Raw genomic sequence first — 27,991 nt, 5'->3', positions numbered from 1 at the left:
ATTTTTGTCATTTTTGTCATTTTTGTCATTTTTGTCATTTTTGTCATTTTTGTCATTTCTGCCATTTTTGTCATTTTTGTCATTTTTGCCATTTTTGTCATTTTTGTCATTTCTGCCTTTTTTGTAATTTTTGTAATTTTTGTCATATTTGTCATTTTTGTCATTTCTGCCATTTTTGTCATTTTTGTCATTTTTGTCATTTTTGTCAGTTTTGTCATTTTTGTCATTTTTGTCATTTTCGTCATTTTGTCATTTTTGTCATTCTTGTCATTTTCGTCGTTTTTGTCATTTTTGTCATTTTCGTCATTTTTGTCATTTTTGTCATAATTGTCATTTTTGTCATTTTTGTCATTTTCGTCATTTTCGTCATTTTGTCATTTTTGTCATTTTTGTCATTTTTGTCATTCTTGTCATTTTTGTCATTTCTGTCATTTTTGTCATTTCTGTCATTTCTGTCATTTCTGTCATTTTTGTCATTTTTGTCATTTTTGTCATTTTTGTCATTTTTGTCATTTTTGTCATTTTTGTCATTTTTGTCATTTTTGTCATTTTTGTCTCTTGTCATTTTTGTCATTTTTGTCATTTTTGTCATTTCTGTCATTTCTGTCATTTCTGTCATTTTTGTCATTTTTGTCATTTTTGTCATTTTTGTCATTTTTGTCATTTTTGCCTTTTTTGACATTTTTGTCATTTTTGTCGTTTCTGCCATTTTTGTCATTTTTGTCATTTTTGTCATTTTTGTCATTTTTGTCATTTTTGTCATTTTTGTCATTTTTGCCATTTTTGCCATTTTTGTCATTCTCGTCATTTTCGTCATTTTCGTCGTTTTTGTCATTTTTGTCATTTTTGTCATTTTTGTCATTTTTGTAATTTTCGTCATTTTTGTCATTTGTGTCATTTTTGTCATTTTTTGTCATTTTCGTCATTTTCGTCATTTTCGTCATTTTCGTCATTTTGTTATTTTTGTCATTTTTGTCATTCTTGTCATTTTTGTCATTTGTGTCATTTGTGTCATTTTTGTCATTTTTGTCATTTTTGTCATTATTGTCATTTCTGTCATTTGTGTCATTTTTGTCATTTCTGCCATTTTTGTCATTTTTGTTATTTTGGTCATTTTTGTCATTTTTGTCATTTTTGTCATTTTTGTCATTTTTGTCATTTTTGTCATTTCTGTCATTTTTGTCATATTTGTCATTTTTGTCATTGGTGTAATTTTTGGCTTTTTGTCATTTTTGTCATTTTTGTAATTTTTGTCATTTTTGCCATTTTTGTCATTTTTGCCATTTTGTCATTTTTGTCGTTTTTGTCATTTTTGTCATTTTCGTCATTTCTGTCATTTCTGTCATTTTTGTCATTTTCGTCATTTTTGTCATTTTCGTCATTATTGTCATTTTTGTCATTTTTGTCATTTTTGTAATTTCTGTCATTTTTGTCATTTTTGTCATTTTTGTCATTTTTGTCATTTTTGTCATTTTTGTCATTTTTGTCATTTTTGTCATTTTTGACATTTTTGTCATTTGTTTCATTTTCGTCATTTTTGTCATTTTTTTCATTTTCGTCATTTATGTCATTTTTGTAATTTTTGTCATTTTTGTAATTTTTGTCATTTTTGTCATTTTTATCATTTTTGTCATTTTTGTCATATTTGTCATTTTTGTCATTTTTGTCATTTTTTGTCCCTTTCTCGTTTTTGTCATTTTTGTCATTGTTGTCATTTTTGTCATTTTTGTCATTTTTGTCACTTTTGTCGTTTTTGTCATTTTTGTCATTGTTGTCACTTTTGTCATATTTGTCATTTTTGTCATTTTTGTGATTTTTGTCATTTTTGTCATTTTTGTCATTTTTTTCGTTTTTGTCATTTTTGTAATTTTTGTCATATTTGTCATTTTTGTCATATCTGCCTTTTTGTCATATTTGTCATTTTTGTCATATTTGTCATTTTTGTAATTTTTGTAATTTTTGTCACTTTTGTCATTTTTGTAATTTTTGTCATGTTTGACATTTTTGTCATTTTTGTTAGTTTTGTTATTTTTGTCATTTTTGTCATCTTTGACATTTTTGTCATTTTGGTCATTTTTGTAATTCTTTGTCATTTTTGTCTTTTTGTCTTTTTGTCATTTTTGTCATTTTTGTGGTTTTTGTAACTTTTGTCATTTTTGTCATTTTCGTCATTTTTATCATTTTTATCATTTTTGTCATTTTTGTCATTTTCGTCATTTTTGTCGTGTTTGTCATTTTTGTCATTTTTATCATTTTTGTCATTTTTCCATTTTTGTCATTTTAGTCATTTTTGTCATTTTTGTCATTTTTGTCATTTTTGTCGTTTTTGTCATTTTTGTCATTGTTGTCACTTTTGTCATTTTTGTCATATTTGTCATTTTTGTCATTTTTGTCATTTTTGTCATTTTTTTCATTTTTGTCATTTTTGACAGTTTCGTCAATTATTTCGTTTTTGTCATTTTTGTCATTTTTTTCATTCTTGTTATTTATTTTTTTTTTCATTCGTATCATCTTTGTCATTTCTGTTATTTCTGTCGTTTTTGTCATTTCTGTCATTTTTGTCATTTTTGTCAATTTGTCATTTTTTGTCATGTTTTTTGATTTTCGTCAGTTTAGTCATTTTCGTCATTTTTGTCATTTTTGTCAGTTGTGTCATTTGTGTCATATGTGTCATTCTTGTCATTTGTGTCATTTGTGCCATTCGTGTCATTTTTGCGTCATTTTGTTTCACAATGCCAATTTTTAATTTTAGTTATTTAAGTCATTTTGGTAAATTTATGATTTTCCTTATTTTGGTCATGTTTGTTATTTTGCGATTTTTACCATTATTTTCTATGTTTGTCAATTTACTTATTTTTGTCATTTGTATCATTTGTGTCATTTTTGTCAGTTTTGTGACTTGTCATTTTTTACATTTTGACACTTTTGACATTTTTGTAATTTTTGTATTTTGTCATATTATTTTGCATTTAATTTCTCATCATTTTTATCTTTGTGGTTTTTCAATTTCTTATAATTTTTATCTTTGTGGTTTGTCAATTTTCCATTTTTTCGGAAATGTGTAATGTGTCATACTTGTAATTCTTAATTTGTCATACTTAGATTTTTAATTTTTCAATTTTTATAATTTTACAACACCAGCCATAAACCATCCCAATCGACAAATAACGGACCCCAAATTGATGCTTCGATTGTTGTCTTCATTCGAATGCAAATTCGTCTATTTCCCGTGCGTTTCAGACCCGAAATGCGAAAGGACTTTCTTAGACTATCCAAACAAAAAAACTGCAAACAGGTTATCGATACAATTTGCATAAAGAGCTCCGATCGAATATTAATGCTGGAAAAAGTTCCGTGTGGCTTAGTTAGTGTTTGGTGAAATTTCCCCCGGATAGGTTCAGCTTCAAGAATTGTTGTGCAGCGAAAATTGAGTGACAAAATGTTTCTGAAAAACTTCATCGTTGGAGTGCTTTTAATTTGTTTCATGCTGATGAATATCGTGTCCTGTAGACCTCAAAATACGCAGGATGATGGTGGTAATTTAAAAAATCAATCAAATATCTTGATTCTTTATTAACTGGTGTTTTTTTTCGTTTTTAGTTGGTCCAACTTACACGTTTGCGAAACCGGAAGTGTTCTTCGTGTCCTATGGTGGAAGAAGCAATAATGATGCACCGGCAAATCAAGCTAGAAGTGGGCCATCACTGGATGCCATTCCTCGGGCTTTGATATTCTAGACTTTTTATCATCTGTAAACTGTTGATTACCTACATATTAAAAATATTTTGGGGCATCTGTGTTGTTTTTTTAAATATTAAATCGTAGAAGCAGATACTTAATTAGATTTCTCCAGACTACATAAATACTGAAATAACGTACTTGGTTGTCGATTGAGCTTTTTCAAGTCTTCCATCGTGACTTTTTTAAAATTTCATGCAATTCCAGATTCAAATTGAATTCAATTTAAAAAAAATATTTTCAAGATTTTATGATCTCTTCCCTGTGTACTCGGACATTGTTTCTATCTTTCTTTTTTTTTATTCCTATTATCGGATCTTTTATCTTTAAATTTTATTTATTTTTCATCATTCATTGTTTATCTTCTTGATTATCTTTATCTTCTTCATTTCCATTTCTATATTTCTTATTTTCATTAATGGGTACTCTTTTTCTTTTGTCTTATCCTTTTCTGTTCTTCTTTATTTCCATTTGATAGTCATCATTTTTCTGCTTTCTCTTTTTTTCTTATTTATAATCCATTTTCTTTTGTTTATTTTCCATATTTATTTTTCGTCTCCCCCTCTTTTATTTCATTCGTTTTTATTTTGCTTCGAAGCTTTCATCAGATAAACAGCTGATCCCGTGTTTTATAGGAATGTGCTGCATATTATATTTAATTGACTGATAACATTTGCATTCAAACAATTACAATGTGAACTTTTACAAAAAAAAAAAAAAAATCAACTCCGTACATCTGCAGCCCAATCTCATTTTTTTTATAATAAGCAAAAATTTATAAAGTTGTAGAAGAGTGCATTTTTAACAGCAAAAAAAAAAAAAACATCAAACCAAACATAAAATTTCGCTTGGGATTCAAAATTTTATTTGTTTAAAAAGAAATATGCAAAAACTGTTTTATAAACAAGCTCAATATTGCGTTTTCAAGCTTCTGATTTAAGTTTTTTGTGTATTAATTTCATTAATCTAAACAGGAGTGAAGCTTGCTCAGTTGGAGTTGTAAAATCTCGGAAAAAGAAAAGGTAAGAAGAATTTGATAAAGTTAGCTGTATTTAGCATTGGATAAAGCCGCAGCAATGCTTTGAAACTTTTTTCTTTTATAAAATTTTGGATTTGAAATTCATCAATATTTTGTATTAAATTGTCTTTAGTTTTCATTTAAATAGAAAAATTTCAGCTTGTTTTGAAATACAGTTATCTAAATTTCCTATAAGAATTGAACACAACTTTTAAAAGTTGTGTACAAGTCTTATGCACTTGTGTGCAAACTTCAGCTTGTTCTAGTCACCACTATTTCATCAGCGCCAAATTTTCATCGGTATTTGAATGTGCCAACAACAATTTCTGTGTTAAATTATTCCACAAAGGAGCACAAAAGTTAAACGAAATGTTATCTATAAGCAGTTTATTTTTCACTAGAATTTGGTGTGAAAGTAGTTCATCGACTACTGGAAGAACTCGATTACCCGTGCATTACCATTTCCTTTCAGCACGGATAAGGGGCCGTTCAGATACCACGTGGACAGAAAAATGAGATTTTTGACCCCCTCCTCCTCCTCCGTGGACAAGCGTGGACATTTGTCAAACCCCTACCCCCCTCCCCGGATGTCTACGTGGACAGATTTGAAATTGTTTTTTTAAATCTAATTTGACAGTTAGAAAACACCAGTTTTTGCCTTTTTGTAATTGAAATGACTGATTTTGAAAAAAAAACCGAATAAGCATTTCCTGAAATAAAATAATTTTAAAAATTTTCAATTTCTAAATTATCATATTTATCCCTTGCTTTGAAGTAGCTACTAATTCTTTAAACTTAATCGGGAAAGCTTTGCAATTTTAAGATTTTGATTGAAACATCTTAATATTTATTCACCTTTAGAAAATGTTTAGAAAGTAAGTATGTCCACGTGGACATTACCCAAACCCCTACCCCCCTCTCCGTGGACGAAACGATAATAAAAAAAATGAAAACAATATTTTTTAAGCAGATACCGTGAGAGACCCAATGGCCACGCTTTTAATATGTGATGGATGTTTTATGCGCTGTAAAAAATCGTGCGATTCCTGAAAAAAGGCACTGACATGTAGTAAAACTTACTTACATTAAGGGAAAAATCGAGAAAATTTTCATTCAAGTCGCGAATAACGAATTTGGGAAAGTATCGTTGTACGCGCACGAATAAGTTGCTTGCTCCAATGACCGCTCGCTTTTAAATTTGGTTTTGAAATGATGTAAACATGGTTTTTAGACTTTATGCGATATCTTCAAGAGAAGATTCTTGCCGTTCACACCTCATACGCCTATTTTCCAAAGTTTGTTTACGGTACTTGTGGTACAAAACTAGTGAGAGACGCCATTTTAATTTTTTTGTCGGTTGCATTTTGATATATTTAATCGCAACACATCAGTCCATTTCTGGCAAGCTGTCAGGAAGTTAACGAAGAAAAATCAGCCACTTCAAACGATGTTGCTGTTTAACCACAAATTTTCAACACTTCCAAGACATTTTTATATCAGCGATGGGTTCTTCCGAAATGGTTTGAAACAACAGAGATTTTCCAAACAATCTCACAGTAATCTGAGGAAAATCTGGATTGGGAAAGTCTGTCAGATAAACTTATGTTGTCTTTGCTGCTGTTGTGATACGTAATTAAAAGGCCGCGTCGTACACCACAATACTTTAAAACTTTATTAACTTGGATTAAAACGTGGATATAAAAATAGCGTGTGGATACTTTGGCGGACAATTATATAAGAGAGTACTATGCTATGGCTTTTCTTCTTGTTATCACTTCCGTGTGGGAGCATCAGGCTTCTGACAGTCCGTCAGTCGATGAGCCCCACTGATGATGATGGTTGATGATTGTGTCGTAGGGTGGGCCACCTCCCAACATCTCCCCCTTCAATAAAACTGGTACGGTGCATACCTCACGGGTGCTCTTCTTACGCGAGAAGAGAGGCGAGGCTGCACTTGTTCTGGCTGAGTAGTAGCGTTTTGGGGAATTGTAGAACGACGACGACGTACACCTGGTGGCTGAACAGCTGACAGTGATCCAATTCCGGTTGGCTGGATGATTCCCGGAAATGAACCTTTTTCCGGCGCAGGTGTTGTGGATTCGGTTTCAGCTCGATTCATTCCGCAGGAACCCAACAGAATGTCAAGTGGTAGGCGAACTGAATCCGAAGATTGTTGTTGGTCGGGCTGGTCTGGAGAGTTTCGCTTACGAAGTTGGTTGCAGTGTGAGCGCACTAGGTTCTGGCCATCCGTCAGCCAGACGTTGTATAAGACATGGCCAACACGCTCGATGACTCGGCCAGCTTCCCATGTCCAGGCATTGTTTCGATGTTGTTTTGCCCAGACCAAATCCCCGGCATCGTAGTTGATCGACTTCGTACCATGCTTCCGATTAAATTGAGCCTCCTGTGCAGAATGGTTGGACTGTGTTGGTGGTGCAGAAGGTTTTAACAAGTCCAGTGCGGTACGCAGCTTCCTGCCTACCAACAGCTCTGCAGACGATTTACCAGAAGGTGCGCTACGACACGGGGTAGAGCGGTAACACAGGAGAAAGGTGTCGATAGCTTCACGAAGGGCCTCTCCCCCCGTTGTTATTTTCTTCATTCCTCGCTTGAATGTATCGACGAACCGTTCGGCGAGCCCATTCGACTGTGGGTGGTATGGTGGAGTGCGCAGATGCAAAATGCCGTTGGACTCACAGTAGCGTTCGAAGCATTCACTAGTAAACTGGGTTCCGTTGTCGGTCACTAGTGTTTCCGGCATACCGTGCCGGGCGAAGATTTCTCGGAACATGTTGAGTGTCGCTGCGGTAGAGATTCGTTTCGTCGGGATAACCTCGGGCCACTTGCTGTACGAATCTACCACGATCAAGAAAAAATTTCCATCGACGGGGCCAGCAAAGTCAGCATGAATGCGCTGCCACGGTCGCTCAGGTGCTGACCAACTTTGCAGATTCGTTTTGATGTTGAATTTTGCTGCTTTAGAGCACTCGACGCAAGCCTTGACTCGTTGTGCTATTTGATCGTCGATCCCTGGCCAATAAACATAGTTTCTGGCGACTGACCTCATTCGCTCGATGCCAGGGTGCCCCTTGTGTAGCAGCTGAAGCACTTTAGGTTGCAGCCTGGTTGGAATCACTAGACGCTCTCCGTACATAAGACATTGCCCCACGCTGGAAAGACTTGCTCGACGTTGTACAAATGGTTGTAATTCAATGAGGTACACTTTTACTAAGGTGGCGCAAAGGAACGCACACTATTGCACGTCGGAGAGAAAAAATAAAAATAAACATAAACAAGTCCTGCGTCGCGACGCGTCGTTGTCAGGGAGCTTCATTTATCCTAGGCAAAATGCGTCGCGAAAATGGTCGGTAGTGACGTCACTTCTGTCATGGTAACTACGTTTACGAAGAAAAAACTTTACTTCTACTTTTGCAACGGTTCTTTCTCATCACCTCTCTTTCCACCACATTGGTTGTAATTTAGAGCAAATGTCAGATGTATTCGATGGCCAACCTTGCTGCACAAACTTGTAAACCTCCTGCAAAGTTTCGTCGCATCGTGTTTCTCGCTGCACTACCTTGAATGTGATTGGAAGAAATTCTAGAGATTGCTTGACGATTTTTTAGTATCCCTATACTTACCCAATTGTACATAAATAATTATAAGCGTGAATCATCTCGAGAGAGAACTCGAAGGAGAATGAAAAGAATAAACGATCATTGAAGATCAGTCTAAGTCTAGCCATCAGTCAAGGTGGAGGCACACGAACTTAAACTATTTTCTTATTCTATTTCGGAAACCCCTTTCATATATTTAAAGTATTATTACCAGTCCAGATTCATAGTTGTCTAAAAGTAATTAAAGTACATATACAAAAGTGGCGACGAGGAAAACGGGAGCTCAAACAAAATCTGTTGGATTTAAAGAGTGAGCAAGCGTAAGTAAGACGGTGTACTTGAAAACCTGAAAAGAAAAGATAATATAAAGGTTAGAGTTGCTGTTGAAGCGTAAAACTGCGCATAATGAATATTGGTTTTGGAAAGAGACACATATAATTTAGCAAATTTTGTGTTGAAATTGATGTCAAATCAATAAAAGCGGCTTGGATTTTACACCGCATGGTTTCTTTGTGCTAATTTCTTTTGTATCTTTTCTTCCACAGTTCTTATTTTCTTCTTTGCTCCGAGCTACCAGTTTCTCGGCACCACTGGAATCGAATCGGTTTAAGTTTAATCTCCATCTCATAAAACGCTTACGTTTGAAAAGTGAGAGTCACCCGCAGGAGAGAAATTGGTGAGTGTTCTCATCCTCATCACCGAGCAATAAAAAAGCTCCGAGAAAATAACCGGTGAGAGAGCACGAAAACTGACAGCCGGTGTTGGTGAGAAGTGAACCAGAAAATCATTTCTGATTGACTGCGGTGAGAAGCGGTTCGGTGGAAAGTACACTTGTGCAGATTCGGTACGATTGTGGATTGCGACAATTAAGACGATAATTGGTTTGCTTGATGACAAGTACTGGTGTGGTACAGTTTTATTCTGCATCGGAGGATTGCTGTTTGTTGCTGCTGTGCATTTAGTTGTGGATGAAGTGGTCCGGTACGGACTGTTGTTGAATTGCGGTGCTCCGAATTTGGTTGTTGCTGGAAAGGTCTGGGACAGACTGCTGCTGCTGTTTGCTGTTGTTGTTGCCTGCTGTTGTTGCTACTATCGGTTCACGTTGCTGCTGTTGTGGTCTGGTACGGGCTGCAGGGCAGGAGACAGGTTTGTGCTGAAAAAGAAAAAAAACCGTGAGTACTTATCTTGAATTGATTGCATTGTATATTGACTATTTTAGAAAACCTTACTCGATATATTGATGATGGCTGGAATCATTGGTTCAATTGACCACTACAGGGTTGGCAGACCGTTTGCCAATTATGTAGAGCGATTCGAAATACTTTGCCAATTGAATCTTGTTAAGCCAGAAGTTAAAAAGTCGTGGTTTATCTCGTTGAGCGGGGACGATGTGTTCGACGAGATAAAGCTACTTTTCCCTAAAAAAGACGTGAATGATTTGACGTACGACGAAATAATTAAAAAACTGAAATCGCGTTTTGACAAATCTGAGCCGGCGTTAATGAATCGTTACAGATTCAGCAAACGGGACCAAGGTCACACGGAATCTGCCGAGAACTTTATTCTAGCAATTAAAATGCTTGCTGAAAATTGTAACTTTCGCGAATTCAAGGATGAGGCTATTCGCGATCGGTTAATTTTTGGTTTGCGGGATAAAGAGCTTCAGCATAAGTTGTTGATGGAAGATGATGTGACCTTAGAGGCTGCGGAAAAGATGGTAGTTAGCAACGAGTTAGCCGTAGAGAGGGCCAAGGTGATTGGGGAAAGTTCAGGAGGCAATGTATTTTCGATAAAGCATCGTTTGGGAAGAAAGGATGAGCGTTATCCATACCGTAGAGATGTTGCGGGGAGATATCGGTCAGGTTCTAGAAGCAGAAGCCGGGATCGGGGAGATAATTACCGCTTTGTTCCGGGTAGTCGACCTCAAGAAGATAGTAAGGATAGATATGGTTACAATTCGAGACGTGATAAGAGCGAATGGAATGGGCACAACAATGCGATTTGTAACAATTGCAGGGAAAGGGGACATATACGAAAAAACTGTCCTTTACTAAATAATGGAGCTAGATACAACACTAAAGCAGTCAAATTTGTGGAGCAGGAGGTTCAGCAACAATCTGTTGTTCCATTTGACAAATTCAATAGACTGAATTTGCATGCATCAAGTGACGATTCAGACATCAATTGTATGAAAATTGAAAGCAATTTTAATGAACCATGCATGATACAAGTTTCGATTGAGGGCAAAAATCTATCAATGGAAGTTGACACAGGATCGGCAGCTTCGGTCATAAGCGTTCCTTTGTATAGAAGGTTTTTTAATAATTCCACAATTAACCATTGCTCAAAGAAACTGGTTGTCGTAAATGGGGCAAAGTTGACTATTTTTGGACAGATTTGGGTAGAAGTTCAAATTAACAACATCAAAGAAAAACTTAATTTGATCATTTTACAAAGTGATGTTGATTTCACACCGTTGTTTGGCAGAGACTGGATTGATTACTTTTTTCCAAATTGGAAATCCAGTTTTGTAGGATCAGCATGCATCAATAATTTAAACTCTGAAGATCAACACAATGCAACAGTATGTATGTTAAAACAACAATTTTTAAAAGTATTTACAGAAGATTTTTCTACACCGATTGTAGGACACGAAGCAGATTTAACTTTCAAATCATATCAACCAATATTTCGTCGTGCATACGAAGTTCCTTACAAAATTAGAGATAAATTTAATTCACATTTGGATATGTTGGAAGAGCAAGGGGTGATTACTCCCGTAGGCGCCAGCGAGTGGGCGTCACCAGTGATTGCGGTTATAAAAAAAGATGGTAACATAAGAATGGTAATTGACTGCAAAGTTTCTTTGAATAAAATTTTAATTCCAAACACTTATCCTCTTCCATTGGCGCAGGATATCTTTGCGTCTTTGGCTGGTTGTCAAGTTTTTTGCTGTTTGGACTTAGCTGGTGCTTACACTCAGCTGCAATTATCAAAACGTTCAAGGAAATACGTAGTCATAAACACACTTAAAGGTTTATATACTTACAATCGACTTCCACAGGGAGCTTCTTCTTCTGCCTCTTTATTCCAATGTTGTATGGACCAAATTCTTAAGGGATTAAATAATGTTTGTTGTTATTTAGACGACTTGCTGATAGCAGGAAAAAACTTTAAAGATTGTAAAGACAAATTGATTCAAGTCCTTGGACGACTTGACAATGCTAATATTCGTGTTAATTTTAAGAAATGTAAATTTTTCGTTAAATCTTTACAATACCTTGGACATTTAGTTACCGATAAAGGTTTATTACCTTCTCCTGAAAAACTATCGACAATATCAGAAGCTAAAGTTCCAGAAAACACTACAGAGTTAAAAGCATACCTTGGACTTATAAATTACTACAATAAATTCATACCTCACATGTCTGCTAATTTAAAATATTTGTACGAGCTACTCAGAAAAGATGTAAGTTTCAAATGGACTCAACAATGTGAAAATGCTTTTCAAGATAGCAAGAAAAGTTTATTAAATGCTAAGTTGTTGACTTTCTACGATCCTAGTAAACCACTTGTCGTGGTAACTGATGCTTCGTGCTACGGCTTGGGGGGAGTTCTGGCACAGATAGAAGATGGTCTGGAAAAGCCAATATGTTTCACGTCATTCTCTCTCAACTCTGCACAAAAGAAGTATCCAATACTGCACCTAGAAGCTTTGGCTCTGGTGTGCACTATTAAAAAATTTCACAAATTTCTTTTTGGACAACCTTTTAAGGTATTCACTGACCATAAGCCCCTTTTGGGAATATTTGGAAAAGAGGGTAGAAATGCAATATATGTTACAAGACTCCAAAGATATATCATGGAGCTCTCAATTTATAATTTTGAGATTGAATATCGACCTGCTTCGAAATTGGCAAACGCGGATTTTTGTAGCCGATTTCCATTGCAACAATCAGTCCCCAGGAGCCTTGACGGAGAAAATGTCAATAGCATAAATTTTTCGACAGAATTTCCTTTAGATTTCGCTTTGGTTTCAAAAGAAACAAAAAATGATAAGTTTATGTTGGAAATTTTAAAATATATTGTAGAAGGTTGGCCAAGAAATGTGAACAACAAATTTAAAGATTATTATTCTCAAAAGGAGAAATTACAAATAGTTGACGAAATGTTACTGTTGGATGAGAGAGTAGTAATTCCCTCACTGTTGAGGCCAAAAGTTCTGCATATGCTGCACAGGAACCACGGAGGCATGATAAAAATGAAACAACTGGCTAGGCGGACAGTTTATTGGCCAGGGATAAATCCAGATATTGAGGATTTCGTTAAAAGTTGTAATATTTGCACTAGGATGGAAAATGTTAAAAACCCAAAAGAAAAATCATCATGGATTCCCACTGTACGTCCTTTCAGTAGGATACATGCGGATTTTTTCCATTATAATGGCAATGTATTCTTACTGATAATAGACAGTCATACGAAATGGCTTGAGGTAGAGCATATGCGTTATGGGACTACTGCCAAAACTGTCATAAAAAAATTTATAACCATGTTTGCTCGTTTTGGACTTCCGGATGTGGTGGTTACTGATGGTGGTCCTCCTTTCAATTCCTATGAATTTACGGATTTTCTTAAAAGGCAAGGAATTCATGTATTAAAAAGCCCACCTTATCATCCTAGTAGCAATGGTCAAGCTGAACGTCTAGTCAGAGTAGTGAAGGATGTTTTAAAGAAATCTCTGCTTGATGATGAAACAAAATCTTTGGACATTGACGATAGATTGAGTTTGTTCCTAATTAACTATAGGAATACTTGCAATGGAACAGAAGCAAATTTTCCATCTGAGCGAGTATTTTCGTATAGACCTAAAATGCTGATGGATTTAATTAATCCAACAAAAACATATAAGCAACATTTAGAAAAATCTTTTGTTGAACAAAAGGTTTTAAATAATGAAAAAGTCATCCCTCCAGACCAATTTGACAACTTGAGGCAAGGGGATAAGCTGTATTACAAGAACAATCATCTACATGATGTGCCTAGATGGTTGGACGCAATTTTCATCAAGAAACTAACAAGGAATATTTTCCAGATTGCGTTGGGGAGGCACGTAACTACAGCGCATAGGCATCAGCTGAAAATGGCCTACAAACCGAGGAGAATGAGTCGGCTGTTTCTACCAAGTTCTGACAATCAGAATGACAACAAAAAGCGAAGGCGAGATTCTTGCGACGAGGAACCAGCATTCCGAGGCTTTCCGGATGGACGATTTGTGCATGACGCGGGGGCCCCGACCACAGATCGACGGTTTGTTCACGAAAGGAGCCCGATCGTGACGAGGTCCAGGAAAACAAGACTCATTGATTAAACCTGCAATCGAAAAGTTGTACTCGAAAGTATTTCGAGTGTTCGAAACTATATTCAAATATTCAGCATGTTATGCTTTCAAGTTTTGTATTATCATGATTAAAATTCCTGTAAGAATTTTCTAAAAAAGGGAGAACTTTAGTATCCCTATACTTACCCAATTGTACATAAATAATTATAAGCGTGAATCATCTCGAGAGAGAACTCGAAGGAGAATGAAAAGAATAAACGATCATTGAAGATCAGTCTAAGTCTAGCCATCAGTCAAGGTGGAGGCACACGAACTTAAACTATTTTCTTATTCTATTTCGGAAACCCCTTTCATATATTTAAAGTATTATTACCAGTCCAGATTCATAGTTGTCTAAAAGTAATTAAAGTACATATACAAAAGATTTCATTCATAGAATCTTCCAACTCGATGGATGCAATCACGTAATCCTCATTTGGCCGAGTGTGCTTGTGTAATCAGCCTGGAGAGAATATCGGCATACCCGAAGCTATCTGTATTGATGTACGTGATGCTGAAATCATACAAGAGTAAGGTTAGTGCCCACCGTTGTAGCCGATTCGCCGTGTACGTAGGAATGCCTTGTTTGGAACCGAAGATGGACAGAAGTGGTTTGTGGTCGGTTTCCAAGGTGAACCGTCTTCCGAAGATCATCCGGTGGAAACGGGTAACGGCGAAAACTAAGGCAAGGCCTTCTTTTTCGATTTGGCTATAGTTGGATTCTGCTGGGGTGAGACTGCGACAAGCGTGACAAATTGCCTTAACATGACCATCTGGCAATTTGTGTGCGATTCGGGCTCCTATACCGTACTGCGATGCATCCGCCGACACGATTATTTCCAGGTCTGGATTGTAGTGCATGAGGGCCAGCGGGGATTGAAGAATTTCTCGGAACCGGTTAAAAGCTTGTTGACATTCATGGGACCATTCCCACGGCGTTCCGGCTTTCAACAGTTGATCCATTGGGTACCGTAACTTGCGCATTTCGGGGACATACTTGGCGTAGTAGTTAACGGCCCCAAGGTAAGAACGAAGAGTGGGTACATCGTGGGGAGCGGGCATAGAAGCAATCGCTGCAGTTTTTTCCGGGTCGGGACGGATACCATCTCCGTCTAAGATCTGTCCGAGATACTTCACTTGGCGCATATTGAAATTACACTTTTCGATGCGCACAGTGAATCCAAATTCCTCCAGCTTGCCCAAAATACGGTCCACGTTGCGGTTGTGCTCCTCCACGGTTCGTCCACCTACAATCAGATCGTCGAGATAACCGCAGCAAAGTTCTAAGTTGGCAATTATGGTGTCGATTATTTTCTGGAACGCACCGGGAGCCGATTTAACTCCGGGACTCAGCCGGGTATACCGGAACAATCCGAGATGGGTATTGATGGTGAGCAGTTGTTGGTCCCGCTGGTCCACCTCGACCTGCAGATACGCGTCTGACAAATCGATGTGGCTGAAGAACTTGCATCCGGACATTTTAGCGAAGATGTCTTCCGGGCGCGGCAACGGGTACTGATTGGGTTCGAGAACGGCGTTCAAACCCGTCGAGAAGTCAGCACATATACGGATTTTGCCTGTCGGTTTCCGCACTGCCACTATTGGTGCCGCCCAGTCCGAATGGTCGACTGCTTGGAGGATGCCCAGACTTTCGAGCCGATGAAGTTCGTCTTCGACTGCAGCCTGCATGCTGTACGATACCGGACGCTTAGGGCGGAATACTGGTTTCGGGTTGCCCTTTAGCGTCAGTTGAGCCTTAACCTTGGTACACAGGCCCATACTCTCGGTGATAACCTTTGGGAATTTCGTTTGCCAAAAGTGCTTTGATGATTGCAATGTCGTGTTTACTTGGTTGCAGTAAGCACTTATTGGTACGTTCCACAAGCCGAAAAGGTCTAACCAATCTGAGCCTAAAATATTCAGATTAAGATTAGCAGAAGCAACACGACACAAACCTGATTTTGTCACGCCGCCGATTTGTGCCTCGGCCCAAAACTCCAGAGCGAGATCAAGTGGTTCTCCGGAAGCTGTTCTCGCGTCGCACGGTGCTTGTCCCAGCGGTTGTCCGAGATGCCGCCAGTTTGTGTCCGAGATAATAGTAATATCGGACGCCGAATCTATCTGCAACCGGACTGGACAGTTGTTGATCAGAACTTCCGCATACTTTCTCCGCTGGTTCACACTTTTCACCGAAACAACTTTGCATGTTTTGTTTTTCGGTTGAAACTTCTTCTTCCAGCAACGCCACGTTGATGCGTGTAATGCGCATTAGACTGGTTCAGCTCATCTATTCAAGTTTTTTTGCGAGCGATAAAAGTTTTAGCAAAAAGTTTTTTTTTTCAGAAATTGACGCTTTGTTATTCTAACATTTTGTTGTTTGGGTTCAAATTTTGGGGAAATGACGTAGAGTAATGAAATTAAACTTTTTGACTTTTTTCATTCAAATTGTAATATGTCAAAAACGACAAAACATCTTTTGTTGAAAATTCACTGAGAATTTATAAAAATGCAGCAAACATGAGTCAAGTAATAAAACTTATATGGTAGAAATCAGAATATAAGCGGGTTTGATTTTGTTGAATTTTGAACGACTATATGTTCAAAAAATCATATATACCGATTTTTTATCCAAACTTGTATTGAGATCCAAACCAGAGACTCATGAACTCTTATTTCAAAGATTGAATGATCCATTCATCCAAATTCTCTTGTCATTTTGACCTTCAACGGGAATTTTTTGCATCGTTTTTCCATGCATCGTGAAGATTCAATAAAAATCGAGGTTTTCGGTTCAGGAATTGAAATTTTTTCCTCGAGTTGATCCCCATTTAGAGAATTTCTGAAAACTGGAGAAGTTTTAGTTTTAGTTTTCAAGGATCTCTCAGCAACCATTCTGTAGAGCAAAGCGTTTGGTCGTATGTGAGATATTGCAGTTTGAATGCAAGAAGTTTAAAAAGTCTAATTTTCAAATAATTGATGTATCTTATGTTTCAAACACTTGGGAAAGGTTTAGTGTCATCAGATAATAGAACATAAAATAATCAAATCTTAAAATATGAAATAATTTTGAAGAAACAATGTCATTGGAGTTGAACGTTAGAAATGTGAAAGTTGGAGATATTCTTGCGTGCACCCAAACGTCTATTTAATTATGCACGATACTGTTAGTAAATAATTTGTAAAACACCAACCACGAAGCTAAAAAATCCATCAATTCTTTGTTCATTTGAAACCATGCATTATAAGCAATGCTGCCCGCATACGAAAAAACTCTACCTCAAACAATCAAAACGATAATCGAACCTCTCCTGCAACTGTGACTGTTTATATAAGCATAGCTATTGAGTAAAACTATCCAAAACGAATAAATCAATTTCAAATAAAACGATTCAAACCAATCCTCCACGTTTATGTGAAAAGTCACGCTATAGATTAATTCATCTTAACGGTTTGAACTATAAACGAACTTTTTTTATTAACCGTTAAAATCATCTCGAACGATTAGTTCTAACGTCCTCACAATTTTGACACTTATTCTTAAATTTCTTAATGAGAACTAGGGGTGCCAAGTGGTTTCGTCAAAAATCAGGACAACGCGAAGCTAAAAATCAGGATTTTCAGGACACCTTTTGATTCATAAAAATAATAAGCAGTTCTACTTAGATTACATAAATAAAGGCGCAATACCGGTGCTGTAAACGGCTTGATTTATGCAACTGCATTACCCAGTTTCTTCTCTGGCATGCAGTTCATATCGAAAAGCACCATCATCATATCAACTGAAATAGTTTAATCACAAATTCGATTATATTTGAAATTTTTTTTATGAAAATCAGGACAATTAACGATATTTGAGAGACCAATTTTCAAAAATCAGTACAACTCAAAAGTTTTTGAAAAATCAGGACGGTCTCTCGAAAATCAGGACAAATCCAGATAAATCAGAACACTTGGCACCTCTGATGAAAACTGTTATGACCACCCAAGTAACCATTAAGCCGTTTAAAACGGTCCTTAGCTGGCTTTATAGTGGAACATAGAAAATGCATCACTAAGCCTAATGGCTTTGAATGCCAATTAAGTGCTAATTAAAAGCCGATTTTGGCCTGCAATTCGGCTTATATAAGGCTTTCGAAGAGCTGTCAAAAATAATTTCCAGTGGGTACAACCCACTTGATAAAAAATAAATAAAGAAAAATATGGTTCTTGTTTTGTCTTTTTTCCTCCAACGCTGTTTTGTTACCTATCTCTACACTATCCCCTTTTTCCATCGGTATTTTTTTACCGAATGGAATGTTGCTGAAGAATCGAACCCTTGATGACTCTTGACTTACCATTTTTCAGTGCCTCAGTTAGATGGACCATCCCATCCATGTATCAGTGAGGAATATTTTGGCGTATTTAAACTAACCCGATGCCCCAAACTATTTTTTTTCTTTCACCATAACGCTACAATAGCGACAAAAGGATACTTTTGTGATATTAGTTGAACAAAAATAATAACGTAACAGCAGACTTTTAAAAACTTTATTTATCGCTAAAATTTTGAAGTTTTCGGCTCAATGTTTTATTCATTTTTCACTTTACTTATTTTCTACACTTTTTTCACAATTCTAAAAGTGAAATCCTCATCAGCAGCAGAAAACTTACCCTTGAAGGAACACGATTGACTCACTCGGGGAATTAGTTTCGCTTGTTCTGCTCGATCGGACGATTTCCTTCGGAACTCCATTCACTTGCGGCTCGTCATGGAACTCCCGATCCCAAGGCTCGGTCCTCCACTCCATGTCCGCCGGTTCCAGCTATTTGGTCAGCGGAAGATAGAACTGGTTGTTGTCCTCAATACAATATCAGCGACAGTAAATTCGCTTCCGCTCGGCAAAAAGGCAACTGGACGGTGATTGCTATTATTTTGAAATTCTACCCACCTGTTGTTTTTTTTTTTGTTGAAATTGACACAACCAAGCCGGTCATAGGCATTACATTTTCTTGACTTAGCTTATACAGGGCTTATTTGTGTTTTGAATGTCGCATGGCTTTTTGGCATTTGTAAAAGTTCCATACAGCCAATTGGCACTAAAATGCTGTTCAACTTCCTTTATGCGGCTTGATTCAGTGCTTAATGGTTTATTGGGCAGTGATGGTAAATTTCGCCCGTCACGCTTGACCCGACTAGTTTTGTTTCATCAAACGACTGGCACTGTTCTCAATTGACGGAGCCTCACTACTCGCATGACGGATAAAGCACGACAACAATCAACATTTCTCCATCATCGACTGGCGAAGCTCCTACACATGGTCAAAATTTCTCCTGAGAGTGACTGGCAAATCTCTTCACACTTCGACCGGCTGCTGACGGCAGGTACAACTAATGGCGTATTTTTTTTTGATTCCGGATTTGGCTCTGGAACCGTCCGAATAAAAAAGCAACTTTCGGGTTTCGAGTTATTCCATACATAGGTGTGCGTGAGAACGAGCGCAATGTTTACATGCAGCTGTCATTTTGTTCTCCCTTCTGGATTTCTTCACTCGGTTCTTCACATCCGGATTGCCTTTTTTCGTGTCCGGATTGCACATGGACAGCAGATAGTACGATTTTGCTTGGCTGAGAGGTTCAAAATCGCGGCAATAATAATTTTCCCGTTCATTATTTCAACTGTTTTGCTTTCAGCCAAAAACAGCTGTTTAATGTTTTGACAACAACGTTGAGAGTATTGGTGAACTTCTCGCAAAACTGACTTTCTTCTCAGGGCGACTCCGTCCGGTTTTCGAGCGAACCTAGGTTGCCTCTCGAGCAATAAATGAGCACGATGACAGCAGTTAGAGCGAACCTAGGTTGCCTCTGGATTGCCTCCAGGTGAAAAAAAAATACGGTATAATTGAACGACTTGCTGGCAGAGAGCAACAATAGCAATAAAAAACTGAAAACGAGCTTGCTGGCAGGAGCAACAATAATAATAAATGCTTTTCTTGTTCCTCTTCGGTCGTCTTCGGCTTGCTGGCAGGAGCAACAATAATAATAAATGCGTTTCTTTTTCGTCATCGGTCGCTTGAATGCGATTGCTTGACTAGGTTATTATTTTAGCTTCAAATGAATGGGGAATGAACGACTGGCAAACGAAGTGACTGGTCGTTACCCGATCAGGAGAGCATATCAAAATAATAATTCAAACGTATCTCACCAAGATATTTATATCTGATTCAGTTATAATTAAGTACTCCAAATTTTCGATTTTAAGTTTCTCCAATATGAATTATATCTTATTCTGATCGACAGACTTGAATGGGGTTGAGCTCATTTTCAATGTTGAAGATTTTTTTCAGATTGTCCTAAGATAAAATGTTTATATCATATTTTGATATACGTGCAACTTTTTATGAAACACGGACATCGAAGTCAACGGCCCAAACCGTACATTAATGAGTTTCGCTCAACAGATCCATAAAATTGAATCCAATTTTTGGAAAACCAAAAATGGAGCATGGTTTATGCATATAATGTGGTTTTTTGACATTCCACTAAAAAATTTTTCGAAACACTCATATCTTGATAAGTTATAATTTTGATAGGATTTGTTCTGTCCAATATCAAACTATGCTATCTGAACCAGATATAATCTTGATAGAAGCATATCAAAGACTGATATAATTTAGCTATGATTGTATAGATTTTTTGATATAATTTGAGATATTTTAACATCCTACGAGTTCTGAATTATAACTCATTTTGATAGAATAAAACTTAAGTATCAAAATATCTCATTTTGATATAATTTTGATTTTTCCTCCTGATCGGGCAGCAATTGACAAGATAGTCGGCGCACCAAAAGCTGGAGTTAGTAAATAAAGCCCAATAACAGGCCAAAAGATGTATGTAAATATTGCAGGTGAGTGGATCTGTATTTCTTTTTTTTCACTTGCTACTTAAGAAGTATCCCAATTTTTCATATTTCCAATTTCCTGTATGTGTCTGACTAATTTGTTCTATATTTCTTTCTAGTGTCGATGAATGCTGTTTTTTTTTATGCAGTTCGAGTTCCCCGACCGGGGGGACTTCCAGGTGCGGACAAGAGTGCCCTTGCACGAGTGTGAGAATCAGTTTTTTCAATGTTTTGATTGCTACGTCACAATCGTTCATGAGCGTCTCGACGTTGAAGTCGCCATTCACCGACGGCATACAATGTTCCATGCAATTTCCTAAATCACAATCAAAGCAGCCATTCATCTACGCTTTTTTTCCTGACGCACAGCACAGCACGGCGACGGTATTCGTTCAAAATAATAAACAAGTTTATTTGCGTCCCAAACTTTCTTCCTTATAAATCTCCATAGCTACATTTGGGCGCTTAACACTTGACTCCGTGATGGCGTCGCGTTACGTCACAATCGTTCATAAACAACTGTATGGATACAACGAACTAATACTAAAGTTTTTGGTTGTCCCCACCTATAGATAAACCACATAGATTTTGGACCTCATTTTGCAATGTATTTGCCCTATTAATTTACCATTGATGAGTGTTGCAAGCTGGATCAGAGGAAGGAGTGTGTGAAAAACATTTCCCGAATTCACAAAATGTAGGTGAAAATATTAAAATGAAATATATAGTGAAATTAAAATTGAATGACTTTTATGTTAAATCCGAAAATTCCAAAAAATATTCCCTTTTGGTGCGTCCGCCATTAATGCGTACGGTTCCCATAACCTTCAGTATATCGTTGGAAGAACATTTTGTAGAATCGTATCATGACTATTACTGTAAATGTTCAGTTAAAAGCGTACTTCAAGAATAACAATTATGATTACTGTTCGAAGTTCTAAATATGTTTCCATAAGCGGTTTTGGGACGATATCTTAACTGTTTGTATTGAGGTTCTTCCATATAAATGTTTTAACAGTTTTTAACAGTTACATAACCTAACAACATATTTAAAATACAGTCAATTTGGAATTCACGATTCAAGCAATGTATTTTACAATTCCAATAATCGTCTGCTTAACTTTTATTTATGCCTCACCAAATCGTCGTGAGACTATTTCAGAAATCGTTCGGTTACAATTCGCATTTATGCGGGTGTATACATTCAAGTAATTTATTAAGGGGGGGGGTAGGGTCTAACACTTTCAAAAAATCGATTATTTTATTTTTTTATTTTCTTATTGTAAAACATTTCAAGAATGTTGTGTCAAATTTCCAAGTCAATTGAAGCAAAACTGTAGAAAGTATAGGCCTTTATCTCCTCCTATCTAATACTGCAAGAAAGCAAGAGCAGAAACTTCAAACGCGTTTTTCTCGAAAGCACATTTTTTAAGTCCGTGGACATCGTCATTTGAAAAGTACTTATCCGATTCTTTTCAAATTTGGAACATATTTTCTACATATAAAATATCAGACCCCAACGTTTTTCTTTTTTGTTTTTTTTTACTTTGGGGAGATTTTACAGGTGAAAAATAGCGGATTTTTTCGTGAAAAATCGTAGTTTTTACTTCAAACAGCCACAAAAATTTCATAAAAAATTTTTTAAGTTAAATAAAAACGTTGGGGTCCAGAAAAACATCTATTAAAAATATTTTGTTCTGATTTTTTGACTTCAGATGATTCTGTGCTGAGATACAGTGTCCACCGCAAATCCTGTTTTCTAAAAGGCATCCTCGAAAGTGCTCCGTCACCGGCTCATTTTTCAATATTTTTCTACGAAAAAATTACTAAATGTTCTTTTAAGGGGGGTTAGGGTCTAACGGGTATAAAAAAACACCATTTTCACGATTTTTTTCTAGAGCTATCGTTCAAACGAATGTATTCAAATTTTTTGCATTATACAAAGAACATTTAGTATTTTTTTCGTAGAAAAATATTGAAAAATGAGCCGGTGACGGAGCACTTTCGAGGATGCCTTTTAGAAAACAGGATTTGCGGTGGACACTGTATCTCAGCACAGAATCATCTGAAGTCAAAAAATCAGAGCAAAATATTTTTAATAGATGTTTTTCTGGACCCCAACGTTTTTATTTAACTTAAAAATATTTTTATGAAATTTTTGTGGCTGTTTGAAGTAAAAACTACGATTTTTCACTTAAAAATCCGCCATTTTCACCTGTAAAATCTCCCCAAAGTAAAAAAATCAAAAAAGAAAAACGTTGGGGTCTGGTATTTTATATGTAGAAAATATGTTCCAAATTTGAAAAGAATCGGATAAGTAGTTTTCAAACGACGATGTCCACGGACTTTAAAAATGTGCTTTCGAGAAAAACGCGTTTGAAGTTTCTGCTCTTGCTTTCTTGCAGTATTAGATAGGAGGAGATAAAGGCCTATAACTTCTACAGTTTTGCTTCAATTGACTTGAAAATTTGACACAACATTCTTGAAATGTTTTACAATAAGAAAATAAAAAAATAAAAAAATCGATTTTTTGAAAGTGTTAGACCCTACCCCCCCCCTTAACAATGCTTTGTATAATGCAAAAAATTTGAATACATTTGTTTGAACGATAGCTCTAGAAAAAAATTGTGATAATGGTGTTTTTTTATACCCGTTAGACCCTACCCCCCTTAATATAAATAGACTTTTTGCACTTATCTCCCAGCGCATCAAGTTCCTAGCTTCAAAATAAACAAAATTACTGTTTTGTGTTGTGATTACTTGGAAATCCATTATGTTCATTCTCTATGAGTACGACTGTGTTCAGCAAAAATAGTAAAAATGAACCGGTCTAATTCCAATTTTTGCAAAACGGTTTCCTATTCCTGTCGCAAAATCAGTCTTGTAAGGGCCCTCCCAACGGTTCAGGCGTAAATATTGGTTTTAAGTATACCAGTTTAAGCACAATTTGAAATTTTAGAATCGGCTAAAACACCCACTCCCCACCGGTGTAGGAGCAAATTTAAAATGGAAACACTTTCATTGCAGACACTCAATAATTGAGAAGAAAAAACCCATTTTATTAGAAAAATTGCATAAGTTTTGAGTTTCACGATTAATTGTCTTAAAATTAATTCTACGAATATTCTTTTTGACAGAACAATGATTTCAACTATTCTACCAGGATTACATTAATTTAAAAGCAAACATGACTACACAACGAGGAAAAAAGCTCAATTGAAACAATTCTTCAATTAATTCAATCAAAATGCTTTGAATCAATGGAATAAGGTTTTGTTAAAATGAAATGAAAAAGCAATTTTTTTTTCAAGTTATTGCTGACATTGATAAAGGAAATGAGAAATGTTTATCCCAAAGTCAAAGGAAATTTTCCTTTGATTTGTCGACATTTTTGTTTGACAAAAACTTGTTTCACTTAGTAAATTTATGTATGGATACAGAAAAATATGCTGCTATTGACGAAAACTCCGAGCAATCTATACGAAACTAAAAATCTCTCAATATCTTAAATAAAACAAAAATTATAGAACAAACAATAAACATAAACAATTAAATATTTAATTTACCTCATCGAAAAAGTATTGAAATTTTCTTTTCGTTTTTTTTTTTTCAAATTTTAGAACGCTGACTGGATTCACTAATTCGTCGAGCCCAAAAAGCTTTTTATTTGATTATATTTAATCGAGAATAATGTGACATCTATTATTTATACTTGGTATGGTTTTTATTAACATCTATTCTCAATTTATGTTACGTATAGGCTGGTTGAAGCGAAAAAAACATTCAAATAATATCTCAAAAAGAAACTATTATCACACCCAATGTTACCCAAACATGTGTGAAAGAAATCATTGTTGGCTAAAATTTTCTCACCGTGAACTAAATCGGTCTGTCGTATATTTTGAAATCCTGTTCCAAATTTGCATGAATTTGGAACAAAGGCGTATAACTGTTGGGAATTTTGAAATCGATAACTGTGCTAAAACAGCAATTTACGCCACCGGTGCCAGTCGAAATGTTTTAGCGTGGTCGAAAACCGTGTTTTGCATCTACCGTTGGGACAGCCCTAAGCGGTCACCATCGTTTGAAATTTTTCGGAGACGGTCACAACACACACTCTAATTCTCCTTGACTCAGATTTGAAGGAAAACAATTCAAAATGCGCCAAAACTGGGAAAACTCAAATTTTGATTAGAGCGGTAAAACTCAGAAATGAATTGTAGGGGTTTTCGCGAATTCTGAGTTGTTTTTGTTCAGGGTGGTTTAGGCTTGTTCATGGATCGACTGAATGAAAAAAAATCAAAAATTTATGAAATTTCAAAGCGGTTTTGAATGGAATTTCTGATTGCAAAAAGAAAAAGACGATTGTACGGTGTATTTAGAAGATGGATGCGTGCATTTCTATACGGTTAATTTTATTTTTACCACAAGTTAGTGCCACCGAGTCATTTGACCGCATCCAGCCGGTGGAGCTTCGTGCTGTCCCACTTGGCACGCTCACCCACCAGCACACTCTGTCTAATTTGAGCTGATCTGAAAAGACAAGAAGAAAAACACCATTGGTGAAAATCATTTACACTTCAAAATTATTATAAACAGTTGTACTTACAGTTGTGAATGATGGCTTCCGTAGAGATTGCTGGAAGAAAAGATAAAATTGTTCAATCTTGTATTTCCTTTGGACACCACTTAATTTCTAATGGAAAATCAAATTGAAACTTACCTTGATTATTTCGTCAACTGTTTCAGACCATCGCATCCAAACAATCAACAATGGTTTTTGGAACTCTCTGAGTTGTTTTCATCTATTTTGTTCGAAAACGTATGCGTCTTCGCTAAGTTCCAGGCTTTGAAAGTCAATAGATGAAAACAACTCAGAATTTTGATGGATTTCAACTCAGTTGTTTTCATCTTCATACATGATGCGACCGCTGAACCGAAATTAATCAGTCTCTGAATAATCTAAATTTACCGTGCATCTCTCTTGATGATCATGGAATGCGCTATCGTTTGATCGGAGAGCAAAAAATGTCAAATGATATTTCGGATATTTGTAGTGGTTAGTCGTTTGACTATCATTCCATGCGTTGCAAATCAATCATTCAACAATCAACATTGTTCGACCAACACATCCAAACACGCGTGGCCCTGTTCAGCAGCGGATATTTTTTACGCAGGAGAGAGTGAACAAAAGGATTACCTTCGTTTATTGAGCCTATACTTTCTGCTGCGTGAAAGGGACAGACGACGTCATAAACTGTCGGGAATTTTGGTCGTTTGACCATGAAATCATTGTTCTCGTGTACCATGACACGAAATTTCATTCGACAATCACGCATCGGGGAATGCGTGACATTTCGACTGATAGTAGTCGGCTGTTGCGTTAGGCTGATGTCATGCTGAAGCAACTAGCAACGCGACCTTCAACGCAACGTTCACACGACAAACCAGCTCTTATTTGATCTCGCATGGAAAAAGCGCAGACCTGTCATACTGGTCGCTTTGTAAAGCGCGATAAATCTGATGCCAGTGTGTTTTGTAGTGCGACCAGTAGGAAATCCAATGGGAATATTGTTTTTTCTCTATTTGAAGCAGTGATTCCGGGTTTTAAGCACAATGGTTCGAAGATCTGTCCGAACTTGTGATAATAAACTAAAAAATATCTTAATCGCCGAGAAAATTCTCATGAATTCTTAGTTCCGGCAAAAAAAAAACAAGGAATTTTGTCGGTTCAAATTTCGGCATTCTTGCAATCCGGGTCGTGATTTGATGAGTTTTTGATGGCTCCCGAAAGAAAGGAGACGATTCAAAGCATTATCAGATGTAGAGAAGTGATGATTTGTAGGGAATTTCAAAGCGACAGGTCGCGCCAGCATGACATACCAATGCGTTGCAACGCTTTCTTATTGGAACGTTGCGTTGTGTTGCGTTGCTAGTTGCTTCAGCATGACATCAGCCTTAGGGCTGTCCCAACGGTAGATGCAAAACACGGTTTTCGACCACGCTAAAACATTTCGACTGGCACCGGTGGCGTAAATTGCTGTTTTAGCACAGTTATCGATTTCAAAATTCCCAACAGTTATACGCCTTTGTTCCAAATTCATGCAAATTTGGAACAGGATTTCAAAATATACGACAGACCGATTTAGTTCACGGTGAGAAAATTTTAGCCAACAATGATTTCTTTCACACATGTTTGGGTAACATTGGGTGTGATAATAGTTTCTTTTTGAGATATTATTTGAATGTTTTTTTCGCTTCAACCAGCCTATACGTAACATAAATTGAGAATAGATGTTAATAAAAACCATACCAAGTATAAATAATAGATGTCACATTATTCTCGATTAAATATAATCAAATAAAAAGCTTTTTGGGCTCGACGAATTAGTGAATCCAGTCAGCGTTCTAAAATTTGAAAAAAAAACGAAAAGAAAATTTCAATACTTTTTCGATGAGGTAAATTAAATTGTTCCGGTATTGAAAAAAAGGTTCACCAATCTAGATAGCTTGTCAACGACAGCTTCAAGCTGCAATTTATTTTAAGGTTATTTTAAGTAAAGTAGGTTTAAGCAGAAAGTACTATTTAACACTTACAAATTTAGTGCGCTTATATCGCTTGTTCTTTTCAACTACCGAAACGGGTTTTCTCCTAACGGTTTTATCCGAACTTTCCAGTGGCTATAGATTAGAATTACGAATAAATCTCTACGTTTACATGTGGTAAGTATGAGTCAAACCTGGTATACTGCTCGCGGAATATTTGCTGGTTCAGTCCCGGATAAATAAGCTACGAGTAGCTATCTTAGCACAACAACTTGGAGGTAAGTATAACTAGGAGTAAGTATAACTTGAAGGTAAGTATAACTTGAAGGTAAGTATAACTTTGTGGAAGGATAATAATAATTTTAGGCTTTCTAATTTCAGGAACTCTAGCTTCTAATCTAGTTTACAACCGGATGTGAAATGTCTTGAAGAGACGTCAAAATCTCATATGTCGCGACGCTGAAGAATCCGCAACACCGATGAAGCGTCGCCGCCAAACTCCAGTGCAACCAGTTTCCAACATAAATATTTAATTGTTTATGTTTATTGTTTGTTCTATAATTTTTGTTTTATTTAAGATATTGAGAGATTTTTAGTTTCGTATAGATTGCTCGGAGTTTTCGTCAATAGCAGCATATTTTTCTGTATCCATACATAAATTTACTAAGTGAAACAAGTTTTTGTCAAACAAAAATGTCGACAAATCAAAGGAAAATTTCCTTTGACTTTGGGATAAACATTTCTCATTTCCTTTATCAATGTCAGCAATAACTTGAAAAAAAAATTGCTTTTTCATTTCATTTTAACAAAACCT

General features: G+C 36.3%; 2 protein-coding genes across 8 annotated transcripts in view; one reads left to right on the top strand and one right to left on the bottom strand.

Moving 5' to 3' along the window:
- Positions 1 to 6,468: 6,468 nt before the first annotated feature.
- LOC129754551 (uncharacterized protein K02A2.6-like) lies at positions 6,469 to 27,674 on the bottom strand. 6 transcript variants are annotated; one of them, XM_055750691.1, is made up of 3 exons: positions 27,229 to 27,674; positions 8,585 to 8,719; positions 6,469 to 8,009 (listed from the first exon to the last, which is right to left on the bottom strand). In XM_055750691.1, the coding sequence occupies exon 3, from the start codon at positions 7,908 to 7,910 to the stop codon at positions 6,642 to 6,644; it is 1,269 nt and encodes a 422-aa protein (XP_055606666.1). In that variant the 5' UTR covers positions 7,911 to 8,009; positions 8,585 to 8,719; positions 27,229 to 27,674; the 3' UTR covers positions 6,469 to 6,641. The 6 variants fall into 6 exon arrangements, 4 of the variants coding, with proteins under 4 accessions (XP_055606666.1, XP_055606667.1, XP_055606665.1 ...); XM_055750692.1 differs by having other exon boundaries at positions 6,469 to 8,719; positions 27,229 to 27,312; positions 27,372 to 27,674; XR_008739041.1 differs by lacking the exons at positions 6,469 to 8,009; positions 8,585 to 8,719 and adding an exon at positions 8,801 to 9,526 and having other exon boundaries at positions 27,229 to 27,312; positions 27,372 to 27,674.
- LOC129754550 (glutamate--cysteine ligase-like) overlaps positions 8,492 to 27,991 on the top strand; it is an 82,355-nt gene continuing 62,855 nt past the window's right edge. The window contains exons 1-4 of one of the 2 annotated variants that reach the window (XM_055750688.1): positions 8,492 to 8,693; positions 8,919 to 9,519; positions 11,022 to 11,218; positions 13,466 to 14,285. In XM_055750688.1, coding sequence (XP_055606663.1) covers positions 14,166 to 14,285 — 120 coding nt within the window. In that variant the 5' untranslated portion in view covers positions 8,492 to 8,693; positions 8,919 to 9,519; positions 11,022 to 11,218; positions 13,466 to 14,165. Of the gene's footprint in view, positions 8,694 to 8,918; positions 9,520 to 9,563; positions 11,219 to 13,465; positions 14,286 to 20,550; positions 20,638 to 20,750; positions 21,371 to 27,991 lie in introns of those variants that run through there. The other variant, XR_008739039.1, reaches the window with a different exon arrangement.

Source organism: Uranotaenia lowii, chromosome 3 (assembly GCF_029784155.1).
Source record: "Uranotaenia lowii strain MFRU-FL chromosome 3, ASM2978415v1, whole genome shotgun sequence".
Taxonomy (NCBI): Eukaryota; Metazoa; Arthropoda; class Insecta; order Diptera; family Culicidae; genus Uranotaenia; species Uranotaenia lowii.
Note: the sequence above shows the minus strand (reverse complement) of the source record. Positions and strands in the feature narration are given on the sequence as shown.